At 42.6% G+C, this 17,558-nt stretch overlaps 1 protein-coding gene across 2 annotated transcripts; it reads left to right on the top strand.

Annotated features, from left to right (window-relative positions):
* Positions 1-3,385: 3,385 nt before the first annotated feature.
* Positions 3,386-17,106, top strand: LOC124040960 (carbonic anhydrase-related protein-like). 2 transcript variants are annotated; one of them, XM_046358093.1, is made up of 10 exons: positions 3,386-3,690; positions 4,017-4,037; positions 9,153-9,344; positions 9,629-9,753; positions 10,397-10,492; positions 12,111-12,173; positions 12,814-12,862; positions 12,960-13,072; positions 15,025-15,213; positions 16,829-17,106. In XM_046358093.1, the coding sequence occupies exons 1-9, from the start codon at positions 3,618-3,620 to the stop codon at positions 15,157-15,159; spliced, it is 867 nt and encodes a 288-aa protein (XP_046214049.1). In that variant the 5' UTR covers positions 3,386-3,617; the 3' UTR covers positions 15,160-15,213; positions 16,829-17,106. The 2 variants fall into 2 exon arrangements, with proteins under 2 accessions (XP_046214049.1, XP_046214050.1); XM_046358094.1 differs by lacking the exon at positions 4,017-4,037 and having other exon boundaries at positions 3,387-3,690.
* Positions 17,107-17,558: the final 452 nt, after the last annotated feature.

The following is a 17,558-nucleotide window of genomic DNA, read 5'->3' as shown; positions in this document are numbered from 1 at the left end:
CACAATTGCATTTTATCGATGGCAATTTGAATGCACAGATATACCGTGACGAGATCCTGAGGCCCATTTTCGTGCCGTTCATCTGCCGCCATCACCTCATGTTTCAGCATGATGATGCACGACCCCATGTCGCAAGGGTCTGTACACAATTCCTGGTATCTGAAAATGGTCTAGTTCTTCAATGCCCTGCATACTCACCAGACATGTCACCCATTGAGAATGTTTGGGACGCTCTGGGTAAACATATATGACAGCGTGTTCCAGTTCCCGCCAATATCCAGCAACTTCGCACAGCCATTGAAGAGGAGTGTGACAACATTCCACAGGCCACAATCAACAACCTGATCAACTCTATGCAAAGGAGATGTGTCGTGCTGCATGAGGTAAATGGTGGTCACACCAGATACTGACTGGTTTTCTGATCCACGCCCCTACCTTTTTTAAATGTAGAAGTAAGTGTCCTGCAATATCCTATATTGTCCACCAGAGAGCGGTGGTGTTATTGACTTTAGATCAAAATTGAAAAAGGTGCCTTGGACAGGAGTTGAGAGTCGGATCTGGCATACTCTGATGGCTAGAGAAACTATTTGTTATAAGAAATGCCTACAGCATTATACAAATCTGACAGAATACATTTAATAATACTATATTATAACACTAATAGATTTAGTGAATATTTGCGCTACCAGTCAAAAGTTTGGACAGACCTACTCGTTCAAGGGGCTTTTCTTTATTTTTACTATTTTCTGCATTGTAGAATCATAGTGAAGAATACATCAAAACTATGAAATAACACATATGGAATAATGTAGTAACCAAAAAAGTGTTAAGCAAATCAAAATATATTTGAGATTTGAGATATTTCAAAGTAGCCACCCTTTTCCTTGATGACAGCTTCACACACTTTTGGCATTCTCTCAACCAGATCATGAGGTAGTCACCTGGAATGCTTTCCCAACCGTATTGAAGGAGTTCCCACATATGCTGAGCACTTGTTCGCTGCTTTTCCTTCACTCTACGGTCCAACTCATCCCAAACCATCTCAATAGGGTTGAGATCAGGTGATTGTGGAGGCCAGGTCATCTGATACAGCACTCCATCATCTGATACAGCACTTGGTCAAATAGGCATAACACAGCCTGGAGGTGTGTTGGATCATTGTCCTGTTGAAAAACAAATGATAGTCCCACTAAGTGCAAACCAGATGGGATGGCGTATTTCTGCGGAATGCTGTGGTGGACATGCTGGTTAAGTGTGCCTTGAATTCTAAATAAATTACTAACAGTATCACCAGCAAATCACCAGGGGTGGCAGTGTAGCCTAGTGGTTAGAGCATTGGACTAGTAACCGAAAGGTTGCAAGTTCAAATCCCCGAGCTGACAAGGTACAAAATCTGTCATTCTGCCCTTGAACAGGCAGTTAACCCACTGTTCCTAGGCTGTCATTGAAAATAAAAAAAATTGTTCTCAACTTAAAATAAAGGTTTAAAAAAGCACCATCACATGCAGGAACCACACATGCAGAGATCATCTGCTCACCTACTCTGCGTCTCACAAAGACACAGCGGTTGGAACCAAAAAATCTCACATCTGGGCCAAGCAAGTCTCTTCTTCTTATTGGTGTCCTTTAGTAGTGGTTTCTTTGGGGGGTCTCAATATTAGGAAGATGTTCCTAATGTTTGGTATACAAGGTTGTTATCAAAATGAATCAACAAAGAATATGAGAAAATTTACATAAAACTACAGTATATGAAGAAGTCAAGATTAGAAAAGAAAGAAAAGTAGACCAGTTTCCAAAATAAATCCAGAATTGATTCGCGTCCGAAGAGGATTATCAGGCTAAAGTTATGCTATTTATAAACAAATTGTTTTAACCTCATATCTGGTCCTATGGGATCTAAATGACCTCATTATGAAGATTCTGACAGAGAGTGGGATGTGCAATCTATTCCATTTAGGAAATGAGGGTCAAGGTGGTTTCCTAGTACAGAATATTAAGCGATTAATCAATCTTATTCCCTTTTTACAAATGCTATACTTTGGGACAGGCATATGACACAGTGGGATATATCATATCTTGCCAGAACAGTACTGGTCAGTTCTACTCTATAAGCTAATCCTCTATGTTTGCATCTATTGACAATGAAAGGATTGGTTTACTTTGTGCTGTAAGGAACCTTGCACAAGCCTTGTGCGAGCAGGAATGGCTCATAGGAGCTGGAGTCATATTTCTGTAGCATGAGACAGTTTGATGTACACCACCTCAACAGGACACGAGTCTTACCCCCAATCTCTCTCCTTAATTCTGAGGGCCAAGCAGAGACGCACTGGGTACCAGTTTTTGTCTTTGGTATGACTTGGATCAAACTCCCAACCTTCCAATCTCAAGACAGACACAAGGCAACAAGGCCACTAAGTGCTGAGTTAGTCAACAAAAAGCCTAGCCAGTAAAGGACTTCCACAGGAATGTGCACGTGTAATATGTGACACCACTTTTATATACCTTCTATTTTTCAAGAATAGTGTTAATCTGTTCTCTTTGCACAAACAGATAGACATTTTTTTCCCGGAAATCTCTGAGGAAACACAAATCGGGACAAACATTCTAATATTGAAATGCTGACTGTCAATTTCTTCACCTGAAAAACATCAGGATCATAATATCTATTCCTAACAGTAACCCCTCTGAAAAGCGCTCCACTTCTCTTCTCCCTCTGTTTTTGTTGTTGTTGGTATTGATTCCCATCAGCTGTTGCGAAAGCTGCAGCTACTATTCCTGGGGTCCATACAGAACATGAAATAATACAGAACATTAATAGACAAGAATAACTCAAGGACAGAACTACATACATTTAAAAATGGCACACAGCCTACATACCCAGGTCAAATAGGGGAGAGGCGTTGTGCCGTGAGGTGTTGCTTTATCTGTTTTTTAAACCAGGTTTCAAAAAACAGCAATATGAGATGGAAGGGAGTTCAATGCAATAATGGCTCTATATAATACTGTGTGCTTTCTTCAATTTGTTCTGGATTTGCAGACTATGAAAAGACTCTTGTTGACATGTCTGGTGGGGTAAGTGTGTGTGTCACACTTACCCCACCACACACACACACACACACACACACACACACACACACACACACACACACACACACACACACACACACACACACACACACACACACACACACACACACACACACACACACACACACACACACACACACACACACACACACACACACACACACACACACACACACACACACACACACACACACACGCACACAGATCTTCCTTTCCTTACACCACAGTGAATTGCTGAGCTGTTTAAAAGGTGCTCCACTTTGACAGGGACTTGACTCATCCAATCCAATCTCTGTCTGTGTGGGGCGGGGACTCTGTGGGCTGCAAGTGCTGAAAGAGAGTTTTGAAACTTACCTAGAGTGTCTGTTGATGGGAGAGTCTACACTGCAGCCGACAGAGAGAGAGACTTTCACTCTCTCCTATTAGATGGACTGAGCAGGAAGAAAGAAAACGGATCAAATCAAAAGCCAAAGACTTTGACATCAAATCAAAGCAGGTGTGTTCAGTAAAAAGACTTGTTCCATACTGCCATGGCAGACAGCATGACTGAGGAGTCTGACTACTACCCTGGGAAGGATGATCTGGACTGGGGATATCAGGAAGGTAAGGGCTTTGGAGGTTTTTAGTAAACACTTGTGTACCGAACACTTGTTTCCCTTTCTCTCACAAAACATAACTTTCTTTACCATTTAGGCACTAAACAATGCATGCATTGATATGGAAATTCTTTCTTCTCAGATATAAACAGAAAAAAATAGCCATCTCTTCTCTCTCCCTCTCTCTCGTTCTCTATTCTCTCTCTCCCCCTCTTTCATTCATTCTCTCTCTCTCTCTCTCTCTCTCTCTCTCTCTCTCTCTCTCTCTCTCTCTCTCTCTCTCTCTCTCTCTCTCTCTCTCTCTCTCTCTCTCTCTCTCTCTCTAACATACAGTAGGTAAAGAACCCAAAGAAGGTAGGGTATTTTGATCAATGCACTTCTTATTGGGGTAACTTGATCATGCAAATGATGTATAGAGCTGAACTTGAGATTCTGGAGTCACACCCATGATTAAGTATTCTAAGAGAGTAGTGGTCTAGCTACCATGCTTTTATGGTTCTGGGCTTTTAAGTGCTCTTGTTCAGGGCACCATTGTGTGCATTGTCTCAAAATGCCTCTGGGCTCTTGGAGGGTAATTGTCAAGGTTTCCAGTAGCTGGGGAAAAAAAGAGAGCTTTTATAACCAAAGTCAAGAGCTAAACTTTTAGTAACTAATGTTGTTATTGGTGTTGACTTGAAATAAAAAAGAATCTGGTTGGTAGGGGATAAAGTCATCCATACACTGAAAGAGAAGAGAGGACTTGTCTGTAGCGCTAACTAACTTAGCCTCACTGTTTCCGCACATTCTTCTTATTCTGTTTTTCACACTGTGTATTCATATATTCACTCAGCTTATTCTAATATATCTACTACTCTACATTGCATTTTGTTACACTGTTTATTCACACAGTGTATTTATATACTGGATTCTTGACATAGCTCACTGTCATTTATCTACCTCTGTACATGTCATTCTTACCACTGGGCACACACTGGTTGAATCAATGTGGTTACCACATCATTTCAATCTAATTACGTTGAACCAACGTGGTATAGATGTTGAATTGAAGTCTGTGCCCAGTGACTAGTATATATTCTTGGTTTGTATACACATAGATTGTATTTGGATTACTGATAGTGTTGTTTGGGTTGTTAACTGGATTCGTTGTGACATTTGTGATTTCTTGTTCTAGTTTTTGATTATTATTTGTGTACTTGTTTGACATTTCACTGCATTGTAAGGAACGAGTAACACATATTTCACATTTACAGCCAAGTGATAAATAACTTTGAAATAATTCAGGGCATAATATGGAAAGAGCAGAGACCTAAGATCGCTAGCTAACAGAATGTTCTTACAAAGTGTGAAAAGAAGTGACAATGAGAAGGAGAAGATTTGTACTCTTTGCGGAAGATTGAAGGAGGGGGTATGACGAAATGTGAAAAAGAGAGGAAGAGTGTCAGTGAGGTATAGACAGAGAGGAAGATGGTGTCAGTGAGGTATAGACAGAGAGGAAGATGGTGTCAGTGAGGTATAGACAGAGAGGAAGATGGTGTCAGTGAGGTATAGACAGAGAGGAAGATGGTGTCAGTGAGGTATAGACAGAGAGGAAGATGGTGTCAGTGAGGTATAGACAGAGAGGAAGATGGTGTCAGTGAGGTATAGACAGAGAGGAAGATGGTGTCAGTGAGGTATAGACAGAGAGGAAGATGGTGTCAGTGAGGTATAGACAGAGAGGAAGATGGTGTCAGTGAGGTATAGACAGAGAGGAAGATGGTGTCATGGAGGTATAGACAGAGGAAGATGGTGTCATGGAGGTATAGACAGAGAGGAAGATGGTGTCATGGAGGTATAGACAGAGAGGAAGATGGTGTCATGGAGGTATAGACAGAGAGGAAGATGGTGTCATGGAGGTATAGACAGAGAGGAAGATGGTGTCAGTGAGGTATAGACATAGAGGAAGATGGTGTCAGTGAGGTATAGACAGAGAGGATGATGGTGTCATGGAGGTATAGACAGAGAGGAAGATGGTGTCATGGAGGTATAGACAGAGAGGAAGATGGTGTCAGTGAGGTATAGACAGAGAGGAAGATGGTGTCATGGAGGTATAGACAGAGAGGAAGATGGTGTCAGTGAGGTATAGACAGAGAGGAAGATGGTGTCAGTGAGGTATAGACAGAGAGGAAGATGGTGTCAGTGAGGTATAGACAGAGAGGAAGATGGTGTCATGGAGGTATAGACAGAGAGGAAGATGGTGTCAGTGAGGTATAGACAGAGAGGAAGATGGTGTCAGTGAGGTATAGACAGAGAGGAAGATGGTGTCATGGAGGTATAGACAGAGAGGAAGATGGTGTCATGGAGGTATAGACAGAGAGGAAGATGGTGTCAGTAAGGTATAGACAGAGAGGAAGATGGTGTCATGGAGGTATAGACAGAGAGGAAGATGGTGTCAGTGAGGTATAGACAGAGAGGAAGATGATGTCAGTGAGGTATAGACAGAGAGGAAGATGGTGTCAGTGAGGTATAGACAGAGAGGAAGATGGTGTCAGTGAGGTATAGACAGAGAGGAAGATGGTGTCAGTGAGGTATAGACAGAGAGGAAGATGGTGTCATGGAGGTATAGACAGAGAGGAAGATGGTGTCAGTGAGGTATAGACAGAGAGGAAGATGGTGTCAGTGAGGTATAGACAGAGAGGAAGATGGTGTCAGTGAGGTATAGACAGAGAGGAAGATGGTGTCAGTGAGGTATAGACAGAGAGGAAGATGGTGTCAGTGAGGTATAGACAGAGAGGAAGATGCTGTCAGTGAGGTATAGATAGAGAGGAAGATGCTGTCAGTGAGGTATAGACAGAGAGGAAGATGCTGTCAGTGAGGTATAGACAGAGAGGAAGATGGTGTCAGTGAGGTATAGACAGAGAGGAAGATGCTGTCAGTGAGGTATAGACAGAGAGGAAGATGGTGTCAGTGAGGTATAGACAGAGAGGAAGATGGTGTCAGTGAGGTATAGACAGAGAGGAAGATGGTGTCAGTAGGGTATAGACAGAGAGGAAGATGGTGTCAGTGAGGTATAGACAGAGAGGAAGATGGTGTCAGTGAGGTATAGACAGAGAGGAAGATGGTGTCATGGAGGTATAGACAGAGAGGAAGATGGTGTCAGTAGGGTATAGACAGAGAGGAAGATGGTGTCAGTGAGGTATAGACAGAGAGGAAGATGGTATCAGTGAGGTATAGACAGAGAGGAAGATGGTGTCAGTAGGGTATAGACAGAGAGGAAGATGGTGTCAGTGAGGCATAGACAGAGAGGAAGATGGTGTCAGTGAGGTATAGACAGAGAGGAAGATGGTGTCAGTGAGGTATAGACAGAGAGGAAGATGGTGTCAGTGAGGTATAGACAGAGAGGAAGATGGTGTCAGTGAGGTATAGACAGAGAGGAAGATGGTGTCAGTGAGGTATAGACAGAGAGGAAGATGGTGTCAGTGAGGTATAGACAGAGAGGAAGATGGTGTCAGTGAGGTATAGACAGAGAGGAAGATGCTGTCAGTGAGGTATAGACAGAGAGGAAGATGGTGTCAGTGAGGTATAGACAGAGAGGAAGATGGTGTCAGTGAGGTATAGACAGAGAGGAAGATGGTGTCAGTAGGGTATAGACAGAGAGGAAGATGCTGTCAGTGAGGTATAGACAGAGAGGAAGATGGTGTCAGTGAGGTATAGACAGAGAGGAAGATGGTGTCAGTGAGGTATAGACAGAGAGGAAGATGGTGTCAGTGAGGTATAGACAGAGAGGAAGATGGTGTCAGTGAGGTAAAGACAGAGAGGAAGATGGTGTCAGTGAGGTATAGACAGAGAGGAAGATGGTGTCAGTGAGGTATAGACAGAGAGGAAGATGGTGTCAGTGAGGTATAGACAGAGAGGAAGATGGTGTCAGTGAGGTATAGACAGAGAGGAAGATGGTGTCAGTGAGGTATAGACAGAGAGGAAGATGGTGTCAGTGAGGTATAGACAGAGAGGAAGATGCTGTCAGTGAGGTATAGACAGAGAGGAAGATGGTGTCAGTGAGGTATAGACAGAGAGGAAGATGGTGTCAGTGAGGTATAGACAGAGAGGAAGATGGTGTCAGTAGGGTATAGACAGAGAGGAAGATGGTGTCAGTGAGGTATAGACAGAGAGGAAGATGGTGTCAGTGAGGTATAGACAGAGAGGAAGATGGTGTCAGTGAGGTATAGACAGAGAGGAAGATGGTGTCAGTGAGGTATAGACAGAGAGGAAGATGGTGTCAGTAGGGTATAGACAGAGAGGAAGATGCTGTCAGTGAGGTATAGACAGAGAGGAAGATGGTGTCAGTGAGGTATAGACAGAGAGGAAGATGGTGTCAGTGAAGTATAGACAGAGAGGAAGATGGTGTCAGTAGGGTATAGACAGAGAGGAAGATGGTGTCAGTGAGGTATAGACAGAGAGGAAGATGGTGTCAGTGAGGTATAGACAGAGAGGAAGATGGTGTCAGTGAGGTATAGACAGAGAGGAAGATGGTGTCAGTGAGGTATAGACAGAGAGGAAGATGGTGTCAGTGAGGTATAGACAGAGAGGAAGATGGTGTCAGTGAGGTATAGACATAGAGGAAGATGGTGTCAGTGGGGTATAGACAGAGAGGAAGATGGTGTCAGTGAGGTATAGACAGAGAGGAAGATGGTGTCAGTGAGGTATAGACAGAGAGGAAGATGGTGTCAGTGAGGTATAGACAGAGAGGAAGAGGATGTCAGTGAGGTATAGACAGAGAGGAAGATGGTGTCAGTGAGGTATAGACAGAGAGGAAGATGGTGTCAGTGAGGTATAGACAGAGAGGAAGATGGTTTCAGTGAGGTATAGACAGAGAGGAAGATGGTGTCAGTGAGGTATAGACAGAGAGGAAGAGGATGTCAGTGAGGTATAGACAGAGAGGAAGAGGATCCAGTAAAAGAGAGGAAGTGTGAGCGGTGTTAAGAAAGAAGAGCTAGAACATCCTTGTGTCCCTCTGGTGAGGGTTATTCCTGGTACAGACTCCCCAGGTGCTCAGTTCAATGACATTCAGCGATTGGCGTACTCTTAGCCCAGTTTAGCTTGTGTGTGTGTGTGTGTGTGTGTGTGTGTGTGTGTGTGTGTGTGTGTGTGTGTGTGTGTGTGTGTGTGTGTGTGTGTGTGTGTGTGTGTGTGTGTGTGTGTGTGTGTGTGTGTGTGTGTGTGTGTGTGTGTGTGTGTGTGTGTGTGTGTGTGTGTGTGTGTGTGTGTGTGCATGCATACACATTTGTGTGTCCTCAGGTATAATTTGTTTATGCTGCTTGTGTATTCAAAGGCTGGATTTACACTCCACCAGACATCACCACTTTGTGACTTCACCACACACCACAGAGGACTCTGCATGGAGGTCTCAGTGCAAGCCAGAGGTTGTAACCTCACTGAGGTTACTCTAAGGAGAGCATTTGGTGGAGTTTAAGTCTAAGTTGTGTGGGTTTTCAGGTGTAGAGTGGGGTTTGCTGTTCCCTGATGCGAATGGGGAGTACCAGTCCCCGATCAACCTGAACTCCCGGGAGGCCCGTTATGACCCCTCTCTCCTGGACGTGGGGCTCACGCCCAATTATGTGGTGTGTCGGGACTGTGAGGTCATCAACGATGGACACACCGCACGCATCATTCTGAGGTCCAAATCAGGTGAAAGTTGATATTACATTACCACAGTATCATCAAAAGAATGAATGGGTTAACTGTACCTGAACACTCCACTAGACTGGGGATCTTGCAAACACCTTTTCAATGAGCTCACATTAACCGTAATAACTGAGCGTTGAGTCAATGACTGTGTGCTGCGTGTGATACACACTTAGAGAAATCAGAGTTGCACCAGAATTCAGACCTACATTCAAAAGCCCCAGCTAATTTAATATGGTCTTCATTTCTTGTGTCTACTCTTGACGCTCTGGGTTTCCTGTCTGCAGTGGTAACTGGTGGCCCATTGCCAAGTGACCACGAGTATGAGCTGCATGAGGTGCGCTTCCACTGGGGCAAGGAGAACCAGCGGGGATCAGAACACACCGTCAACTTTAAGGCCTTCCCCATGGAGGTATGAGTCTCAGCCAAACACACACACACACACAGTCTACTTCAAGGCCATGACCATGGATGTTTGTCTCAGTTAGAGGCCACTGTCACAGTACTCAGATTGAGTTGGTATGTTATTTTCACAAAAAACAAGGTTATTTAAGGTCAGGGCTTTTGTCCTGTATGGCTCAGTTAGTAGAGCAGGGTTGTAATTCCTGGGGCCACCTATACACAAAAATGTATGCACAAATTACTGTAAGTTGCATTGGATAAAGCATCTGCTAAATGACATATATTATTGTTATTATTATTATACAGTATATTAGCTCGTTACTATGTTTCATGTATTTACAAATCACTGAGACCATTGATGTAAACAAGTGTTTGAAAGGCCCTGAAGAAGCTATGCCGCTGGTGGTTTGGCTTTATAAGCTTCCTTCTCTATCACAGGTGCTTGGTACTCTATTTCAAATTGAAGAGTGCACTTACGTCCCATACACCTGCTCTGTCTCGGCCCTGTCGTCTACAGCCTCATTCTGCCTATGATCTTTCTGTCTGTCTGTCTCTTTCTCTGAGTATCAAATGTGGTTGATCTCTTTTGTGATCAACTTCCCTGTAATATGATACAATATAAATATAATACAATGAGTGTGCTTCCCTCCCAGCTCCATCTGATCCACTGGAACACAACGCTGTTCAACAGTGTGGAAGAAGCCCTGGCGAAGAAGAACGGAGTTCTCATCATCGCTCTGTTTGTGCAGGTATTGATTTGGTTCACTCTGTAGTGATATGAGTCCTCTCTTCTCGTGGTCTGTATGGTTTTTAGAGACTTGCTGTAATTTATATCATATGAGCTTTGACACTAAAGTCAACATATTTGCATCCACTTGTTTTTCAATTGGACTGAGAAAACCCCCAACATTCAAATAACCACAATAACATTTGATTGACGTGAGCTGGCTTGAGGCTTACTGTTTACCTAAACGTATAAAACCGTCTGTTTTAAGTGAACCCATCACTTTGCCCTTCCTGTTTTTGAAAGCTCCAAGAGTTTCCCCCGCCACCACCACATCCTGGCAGGACTCACGTCGTCCCATGTTAACACCTGTTAACGTTGCAACATAATGCTTATATGTTAGGACAGTGATATTCAAACTCGGTGTCGCAAAAACTGCAGTGGGGTCGCCAAATTATTAATTCAAAAATATATATATATTTTTTAGGAAGAGTACAGATTATTGTATTAGACGTTTTTGTGAAAGAATTTGAAAAATGTAATTGGTTTATTTGAATTTTGTTAAGAGATGAAAATGTAATGAATTGAAGGTTATTTGTTAAAACTTCTCTAGGGTAGGGGGCAGCATTTGGAATTTTGGATGAAAAGCGTTCCCAAATTAAACTGCCTTCTACTCAGGCACAGAAGATAGGATATGCATATAATTGGTAGATGTGGATAGAACTCTAAAGTTTCCAAAACTGTTAAAATAGTGTCTGTGAGTATAACAGAACTAATTTCCTTTCAGGAAGTAGGATTTTTGTTGTTGTTGCACGACAGAGAGTGCCTTTCTTGTTTACCTTTTCTATTGACAACGTTATTGACCGGTTGAAATATGATCGATTATTTAGGGTAAAAACAATCTGAGGATTGATTATGAACATCGTTTGAAATGTTTCTACAAACTTTATGAATACTATTTGGATTTTTTTGTCTCCCTGTTGTGACTGCATTTGAGCCTGTGGATTACTGAAGAAAACGCGCAAACATAACGGAGGTTTTTGGATATATAGATACTATCAAACAAAAGGAACATTTATTGAATAAATGAATGTCTTCTGAGTGCAACCATATGAAGATCATCAGAGGTAAGTGATTAATTGTATCTCTATTTCTGACTTGTGTAACTCTTCTAATTGGCTGGTTACTGTTTGTAATGATTTGTCTGCTGGGCTATGTTCTCAAATAATAGTAAGGTATACTTTCTCCGTAAAGCATTTTTTAAATCTGACACCGTGGTTGGATTCACAAGAAGTTCATCTTTAAACCTATGTAAAATAGTTGTATCTTTTCTGAATTATTATAATGAGTGTTTCTGTATTTGAATTTGGCACTCTGCAATCTCACTGGATGTTGGCCAGGTGGGACGCTAGCGTCCCTACATACCCTAGAGAGGTTAATTTAAAAATCGAAATGGACAGATTTTTAAGGTTGTGTCATTATATTTGGGGTGGGGTCTTGAAAAAAATGCTAAAACAAATGGGGTCCCCAGAAATTCTGGCAGAAAAAAAGGGTCCCTGCTGAAAAGGTTTGAATACCACCTTGTTCGGACCCTCTTTCCTTAACTCTTTCTGACTCAATGGCCTTGACGTTGTTTCCTTCAGATAGGGAAGGAGCATCTGGGGTTGAAGGCCATAACAGAAGTGCTGCAGGACCTACAATACAAGGTAAGACGTTGCAGTCCATTTTGTTGTCCAAGTGATATTGTTATGGCGATGATGTTATGGTTATGAGTTTTCATGGTGATGAGAGGGCAGATGTTATGATAAATTACCGATATGACCTAAGGGTGCAGAAGCCCAATGCTTAACTGAGAGATAAAGGAAGACATACAGAACATAGACATTCAAATTAGGGTCTGTGTATCGGGGCTCCTTGGGACGTCCCTACTCCATTGAAGTTGACATTTAAAAGGGTTAAAGGGGTTAAAGTAAGGGTTAAAGTAAGGGTTAAAGTAAGGGTTACGTTTAGGGTTAGGGTAGGAGTTCAGGTCCCAAGACATCCCTACCCTAAATAGCATTAACCATCAAATTAGGCAGTTAACAGACAAATCAGCAGCTGCAACAATTGGAGCATGCAGCAATTTATTAATTTATAGATTTTTCAATGAAACCTGATGCAATTAATGCTCCAGGTTGATTTGAGACCATGTGAAACATGTAAGATTAGACAGGAGAAATGTTGAATGTGAAGAATGTGAAGGAAGAGGTCCAGTAGTACAGATGACATGGTGGCTAAATGAAGAGTACATTACAAATGAAGAAAAACAACCAATACTCTTTGTTTTGTTTTGACTTATCTTTACAGGGGAAGACCAAAATAATACCATGCTTCAATCCCAACACACTACTTCCTGGTGAGTCCTTCATCTAATTGTGTATAATTCCTGCTTGCATGTATGGTGTGACACAGTATTAGATGAAGTTATGGTATGTGTTTGTTACTCCCTACAGACCCCCTCCTGAGAGACTACTGGATATATGAGGGCTCCCTGACCACACCTCCATGTAGTGAGAACGTCACCTGGATCCTGTACCGCTACCCACTCACTATCTCACAGTTACAAGTAGGCCATCTGACACAATGGCCTGGTCAAAGCAATCAAATGTATTTTATAAATCTATTTGTACATCAGCAGTTGTCACACTTCTATATTTTGTCTTGCCAATTCACCCTCTTAATACACACATAAACAATCAATGTCTCAAAGTTTAAAAATCCTTATTTAACCTGTGTCCTCCCCTTCATCTACACTGATTGAAGTGTATTTAACAAGTGACATCAATAAGGGATCATAGATTTGACCTGTTTTTCACCTGTTTTGTACACTGTGTACTGCCGACGTGATCGCCCGATGTGGTCTCAACAGGCTATTATGTCGCCGAAGAACCATCTACCAGCCCCGGCCCACTAGCTTTTCTGAACGCTGTGTCTCCTGCTCACTTAGCTTAGTAGTGACAACCGAACGGCACCCTGACTCACCTATTGCTGCTCTTTTGACCCTATGATCACTCGGCTACACAGCTGATGGCCCCTGGACTGTTTCAATAACACAGTACCTCATTTTGTTTACCTGTCGGCCCCAGCCTCTAACTCAGGTCCTGTATGTATCTAACTGACCCGCTCTGCCCATTCATCACCATTTACCCGTTGTTGTCTTAGCTCTCCTGATCAACACCTGTGATTGCTTTATGCCTCTCTCTAATGTCAGTATGCCTTGTCTACTGCTGTCCTGGCTAGTTCTTACTGTTTTATTTCACTGTAGAGCCGTCAGTCCCGCTCAACATGTCTTAAATAGCTCTTTTGTCGCACCCCACACACATGCGGAGACTTCACCTGGCTTAACTGTTGCCTCCAGAGACGAAACCTCTCTCATCGTCACTCAACACCTAGGTTTACCTCCACTGTACTCACATCCTACCATTCCATTGTCTGTACATTATGCCCTGAATCTATTCTACCTTGCCCAGAAATCTGCTCCTTTTATTCTCTGTTCCCAAAGCACTAGATGACCAGTTCTTATAGCCTTTAGCCTTACCCTTATCCAACTCATCCTCTGTTCCTCTGGTGATGTAGAGGTTAACCCAGGCCCTGTAGCCCCCAGTTCCACTCCTATTCCCCAGGCGTCTCATATGTTGACTTCTGTAACCGTAAAAGCCTTGGTTTCATGCATGTTAACATCAGAAGCCTCCTCCCTAAGTAGGTATATTTCACTGGTCATCCCCAAACCCATCTCCTCATTTGGCCACCTTTCCTTCCAGTTCTCTGCTGCCAATGACTGGAACAAATTGCAAAAATCACTCAAGCTGGGGTCTTATATCTCCCTCACTAACTTTAAGCATCAGCTGTCAGAGCAGCTTACTGACCATTGCACCTGTTCACAGCCTATCTGCCAATAGCCCACCCAACTACCTCATCCCCATATTGCTATTTTACTCCTTTGCACCCCAGTATCTCTACTTGCACATAATCTTCTGCACATCTGTCACTCCAGTGTTGACGCTAAATTGTAATTATTTCGCCACTATGGCCTATTTATTGCCTTGACCTTCCCATTATTACTAGATTTGCACACAGTGTATATAGATTTTTCTATTGTGTTATTGATTGTATGTTTGGTTATCCCATGTGTAACTCTGTGTTGTTTGTGTCGCACTGCTTTTCTTTATCTTGGCCAGGTCACATTTGTAAATGAGAACTTGTTCTCAACTGGCCTACCTGGTTAAATAAAGGTGAAATAAGAAAAAAAACAAGAAAAAAACCCGTAATAGGGCTCACATGGAAAGAGGAGTCTAAAATAGCCCAGGACAGGCATTCAGTAAAATGCTAATATTTATCCACACCATAATCACTACATAGAACACTTAATTAATCTATCACCACTCATTCCCTTCCGTGTAACTTCTCTCTCTTTCTTCCTCCATTTCCCTAATTTCCCTCATCTCATCACTCTCTTTCTTCCTCCATTTCCCTAATTTCCCTCATCTCATCACTCTCTTTCTCATGCCTCTCTCCCAGATAGAGGAGTTCAGGAGGCTGAGGTCCCATCTAAAAGGTGCTGAGCTTCCTGAGGGAAACGATGGGATGTTGGGAGACAACTTCCGCCCCACTCAGCCCCTTAGTGACAGGACGGTCCGGGCTGCCTTCCAGTGACACCCCCTCCCACAGTCCATCCTCCATGGGAATCCCTAGCTACATGTTCCACAGGTAAAGGTCAACAGTCAGACTGTTCTGAGCCCCTCACAACCTCACATATAGTTTCAGGCCCTTAGAAGGTTTCTTTTTAGAAGTTGTGGCCCTCTTTCTTGCGGAGAGGTACTTTTAGCAATACAGCCAATAGTTTAGCAGCGGTTCTGAATGGCGCAGTGGTCTAAGGCTCTGCTTCGCAGTGCTAGAGGCGTCACTACAGACCCGGGTTTGAGCCCATGCTGTATCACAACCAGCCGTGATTGGGAGTCCTATAGGGCAGCGTACAATTGGCCCAGCGTCCGGGTTAGGGGAGGGCTTGGCTGGGGGGGACTTTACAAGTAGGCCGTCATTGTAAATAAGAATTTGTTCTTAACTGACTTGCCTCATTTAAAAGGGTTAAATAAAAATAAAATATTGATGCATAGACTATGTTCTTCCATGACCTGGATTGATGGATAATAATGTATACCACAAAGAACCATGTATCAGGGTCACATTGGCTTGCCCTGGAAGTTATACTTTAACAGAAATAGGCCAGGTATTTCCCAGAGGTACAATCATAATGGTACCACTAAACACTGGAGCCGTGGCAGAGCTATAGTAATAATGAGCTAACCCAGTTCTCCCACTAATCTAGGACTAGCTGTGTTGTGTGTGTGGACCGGAGCGATATATCTATTTTAGAGCTAGCATTGGGAACACCTAGGATACTGGCAAATTACTCATTTTGAAAGGAGTGGGTGGATTTGGATGTGCTCAATTGAAGGCACATGGACAAAGTGTGTGTAGACTCACAACTGTATTATGCAAACAGTGAAGAGAAAGAACAGGATTGTATCAAAGAGCCAGATAAGCCCATTGTTTGGTAGTTTGACAGTGTAAGTATAAGCACATCAACGTTTCAACTGGGTGGAAAAGGTTATATAATAGTTGTGAGCTGCTATGTAGCTACAGAGGGAAATGCCAGAGGGACTGTGGAAGAGATAGTGGAGTATTGTCTCTGGTAAGGGATATTTAAGTGGTCATGTGACCTGGCCAGACCTGAGAGGGGCCAGGAAAGGGGGAATAGAGGAAGAAGGAGGAGGGATAGAGGAAGGGGGTTCTGAAGGGACTCCAATTGCATAATTAAGCAATACCTTAAATTACATTGCCAAACCATTCGTAGTTAATTATAAGGGAATAATGCATGTAATTACATTGTAGCATGTTTGTAAATGCAGGTACTGTAGTTAAATGGGTCTGCCAAATGTTAGTTCTGTTTACCATGGAAATACAAAAAGGACGGTGGTCAGTACTGAACAATTGCATGTACTTACTAGATATAATTGTAGCAATCATATATAAAGTGCATAAGTGATTATGTGACAAAACGTGTGGCCGAAAACATCACATTTCTAGCTCTGTAACCATCATAGCTCATCCAAAGAAAACAGGATATTAGTTTGTGGATTTTAGAGCGGAAAATATTACATCTTAACATTGCACAATGTCCAACAATTCCAATCCAAAACAAGGGACTTATAAAATAACACTTTGCTCTTTTATCTGCCACCTTTGTTTCCAAAGTCTTAGGGCGACATTATTGCTGGAATGTTCCAACATCTACAAAATATTCCATTTTTTCTTTTCATAGTGAAACAAGAGGAGGAGATAAAGGAGAGGAGAGGGAGAAACAACCTTGCTGACTCAGCTGGATGGTTGGATGTTATGTTACATTGGATCACTTGGACTGGGAGGGAGCTAACAAAGGCACCATTTTACTCTGTGTTGATGAAGGCAGTGCTGACAGATCAACCGGCTTACTTCACGTGTGACCTGGAACCAATGGCATTAATACGTGTCATATATCAATTTTCAAACAATGTAAAAAAATATATATATTGAGTTAATAAAGTCGCATACAAACATGGTCTCTTTTCTTCTTTGTTGAGTAAGGCAGCTCCAAAATGCAGGTGTTTCAGCCGAGCTCAGTGCTTTCTGTGGAGGGACAGCATGCGGAAAATACAGCGTAGGGATTGGTAATCTTCTCTAGTTGCGCTGTGATTGGCTCAGTCTTGTCACTCACGGAGACACTGCGTCACAGCAAAATCTACAGGGAGAGCTAGAAAGTTCAAGCCCCTTTGGGTGCTGCCATAGATTTATTTACATTAGAAGTGCCCATCCAAGAAGGCTCAAGGTCATTGGCCACAGATTCATCATGATTCACGTCGACAATCTACTGCCAAATCCTTTTCAATACTTGTCATATGAAGAGAAATTATAGATAAAAAGTATTGGTGCTCATCAACCATTGGACATAAACATTACACAACAAGTTGGAAATCGCAAATTCAACAATGAGGTGGTGGAAGGAATCAGTGGCT

The sequence above is a fragment of the Oncorhynchus gorbuscha genome, linkage group LG08 (assembly GCF_021184085.1).
Source record: "Oncorhynchus gorbuscha isolate QuinsamMale2020 ecotype Even-year linkage group LG08, OgorEven_v1.0, whole genome shotgun sequence".
NCBI classification, from domain to species: domain Eukaryota; kingdom Metazoa; phylum Chordata; class Actinopteri; order Salmoniformes; family Salmonidae; genus Oncorhynchus; species Oncorhynchus gorbuscha.
Note: the sequence above shows the minus strand (reverse complement) of the source record. Positions and strands in the feature narration are given on the sequence as shown.

Excerpts from the sequence above, each read along its gene's own strand:
- LOC124040960 (XM_046358093.1), top strand. The coding sequence starts at position 3,618 with ATGGCAGACAGCATGACTGAGGAGTCTGACTACTACCCTGGGAAGGAT. Across the intron at positions 9,754-10,396 it reads TTAAGGCCTTCCCCATGGAG|CTCCATCTGATCCACTGGAA; the intron begins GTATGAGTCTCA and ends CTTCCCTCCCAG. Across the intron at positions 13,073-15,024 it reads TCACTATCTCACAGTTACAA|ATAGAGGAGTTCAGGAGGCT; the intron begins GTAGGCCATCTG and ends CCTCTCTCCCAG.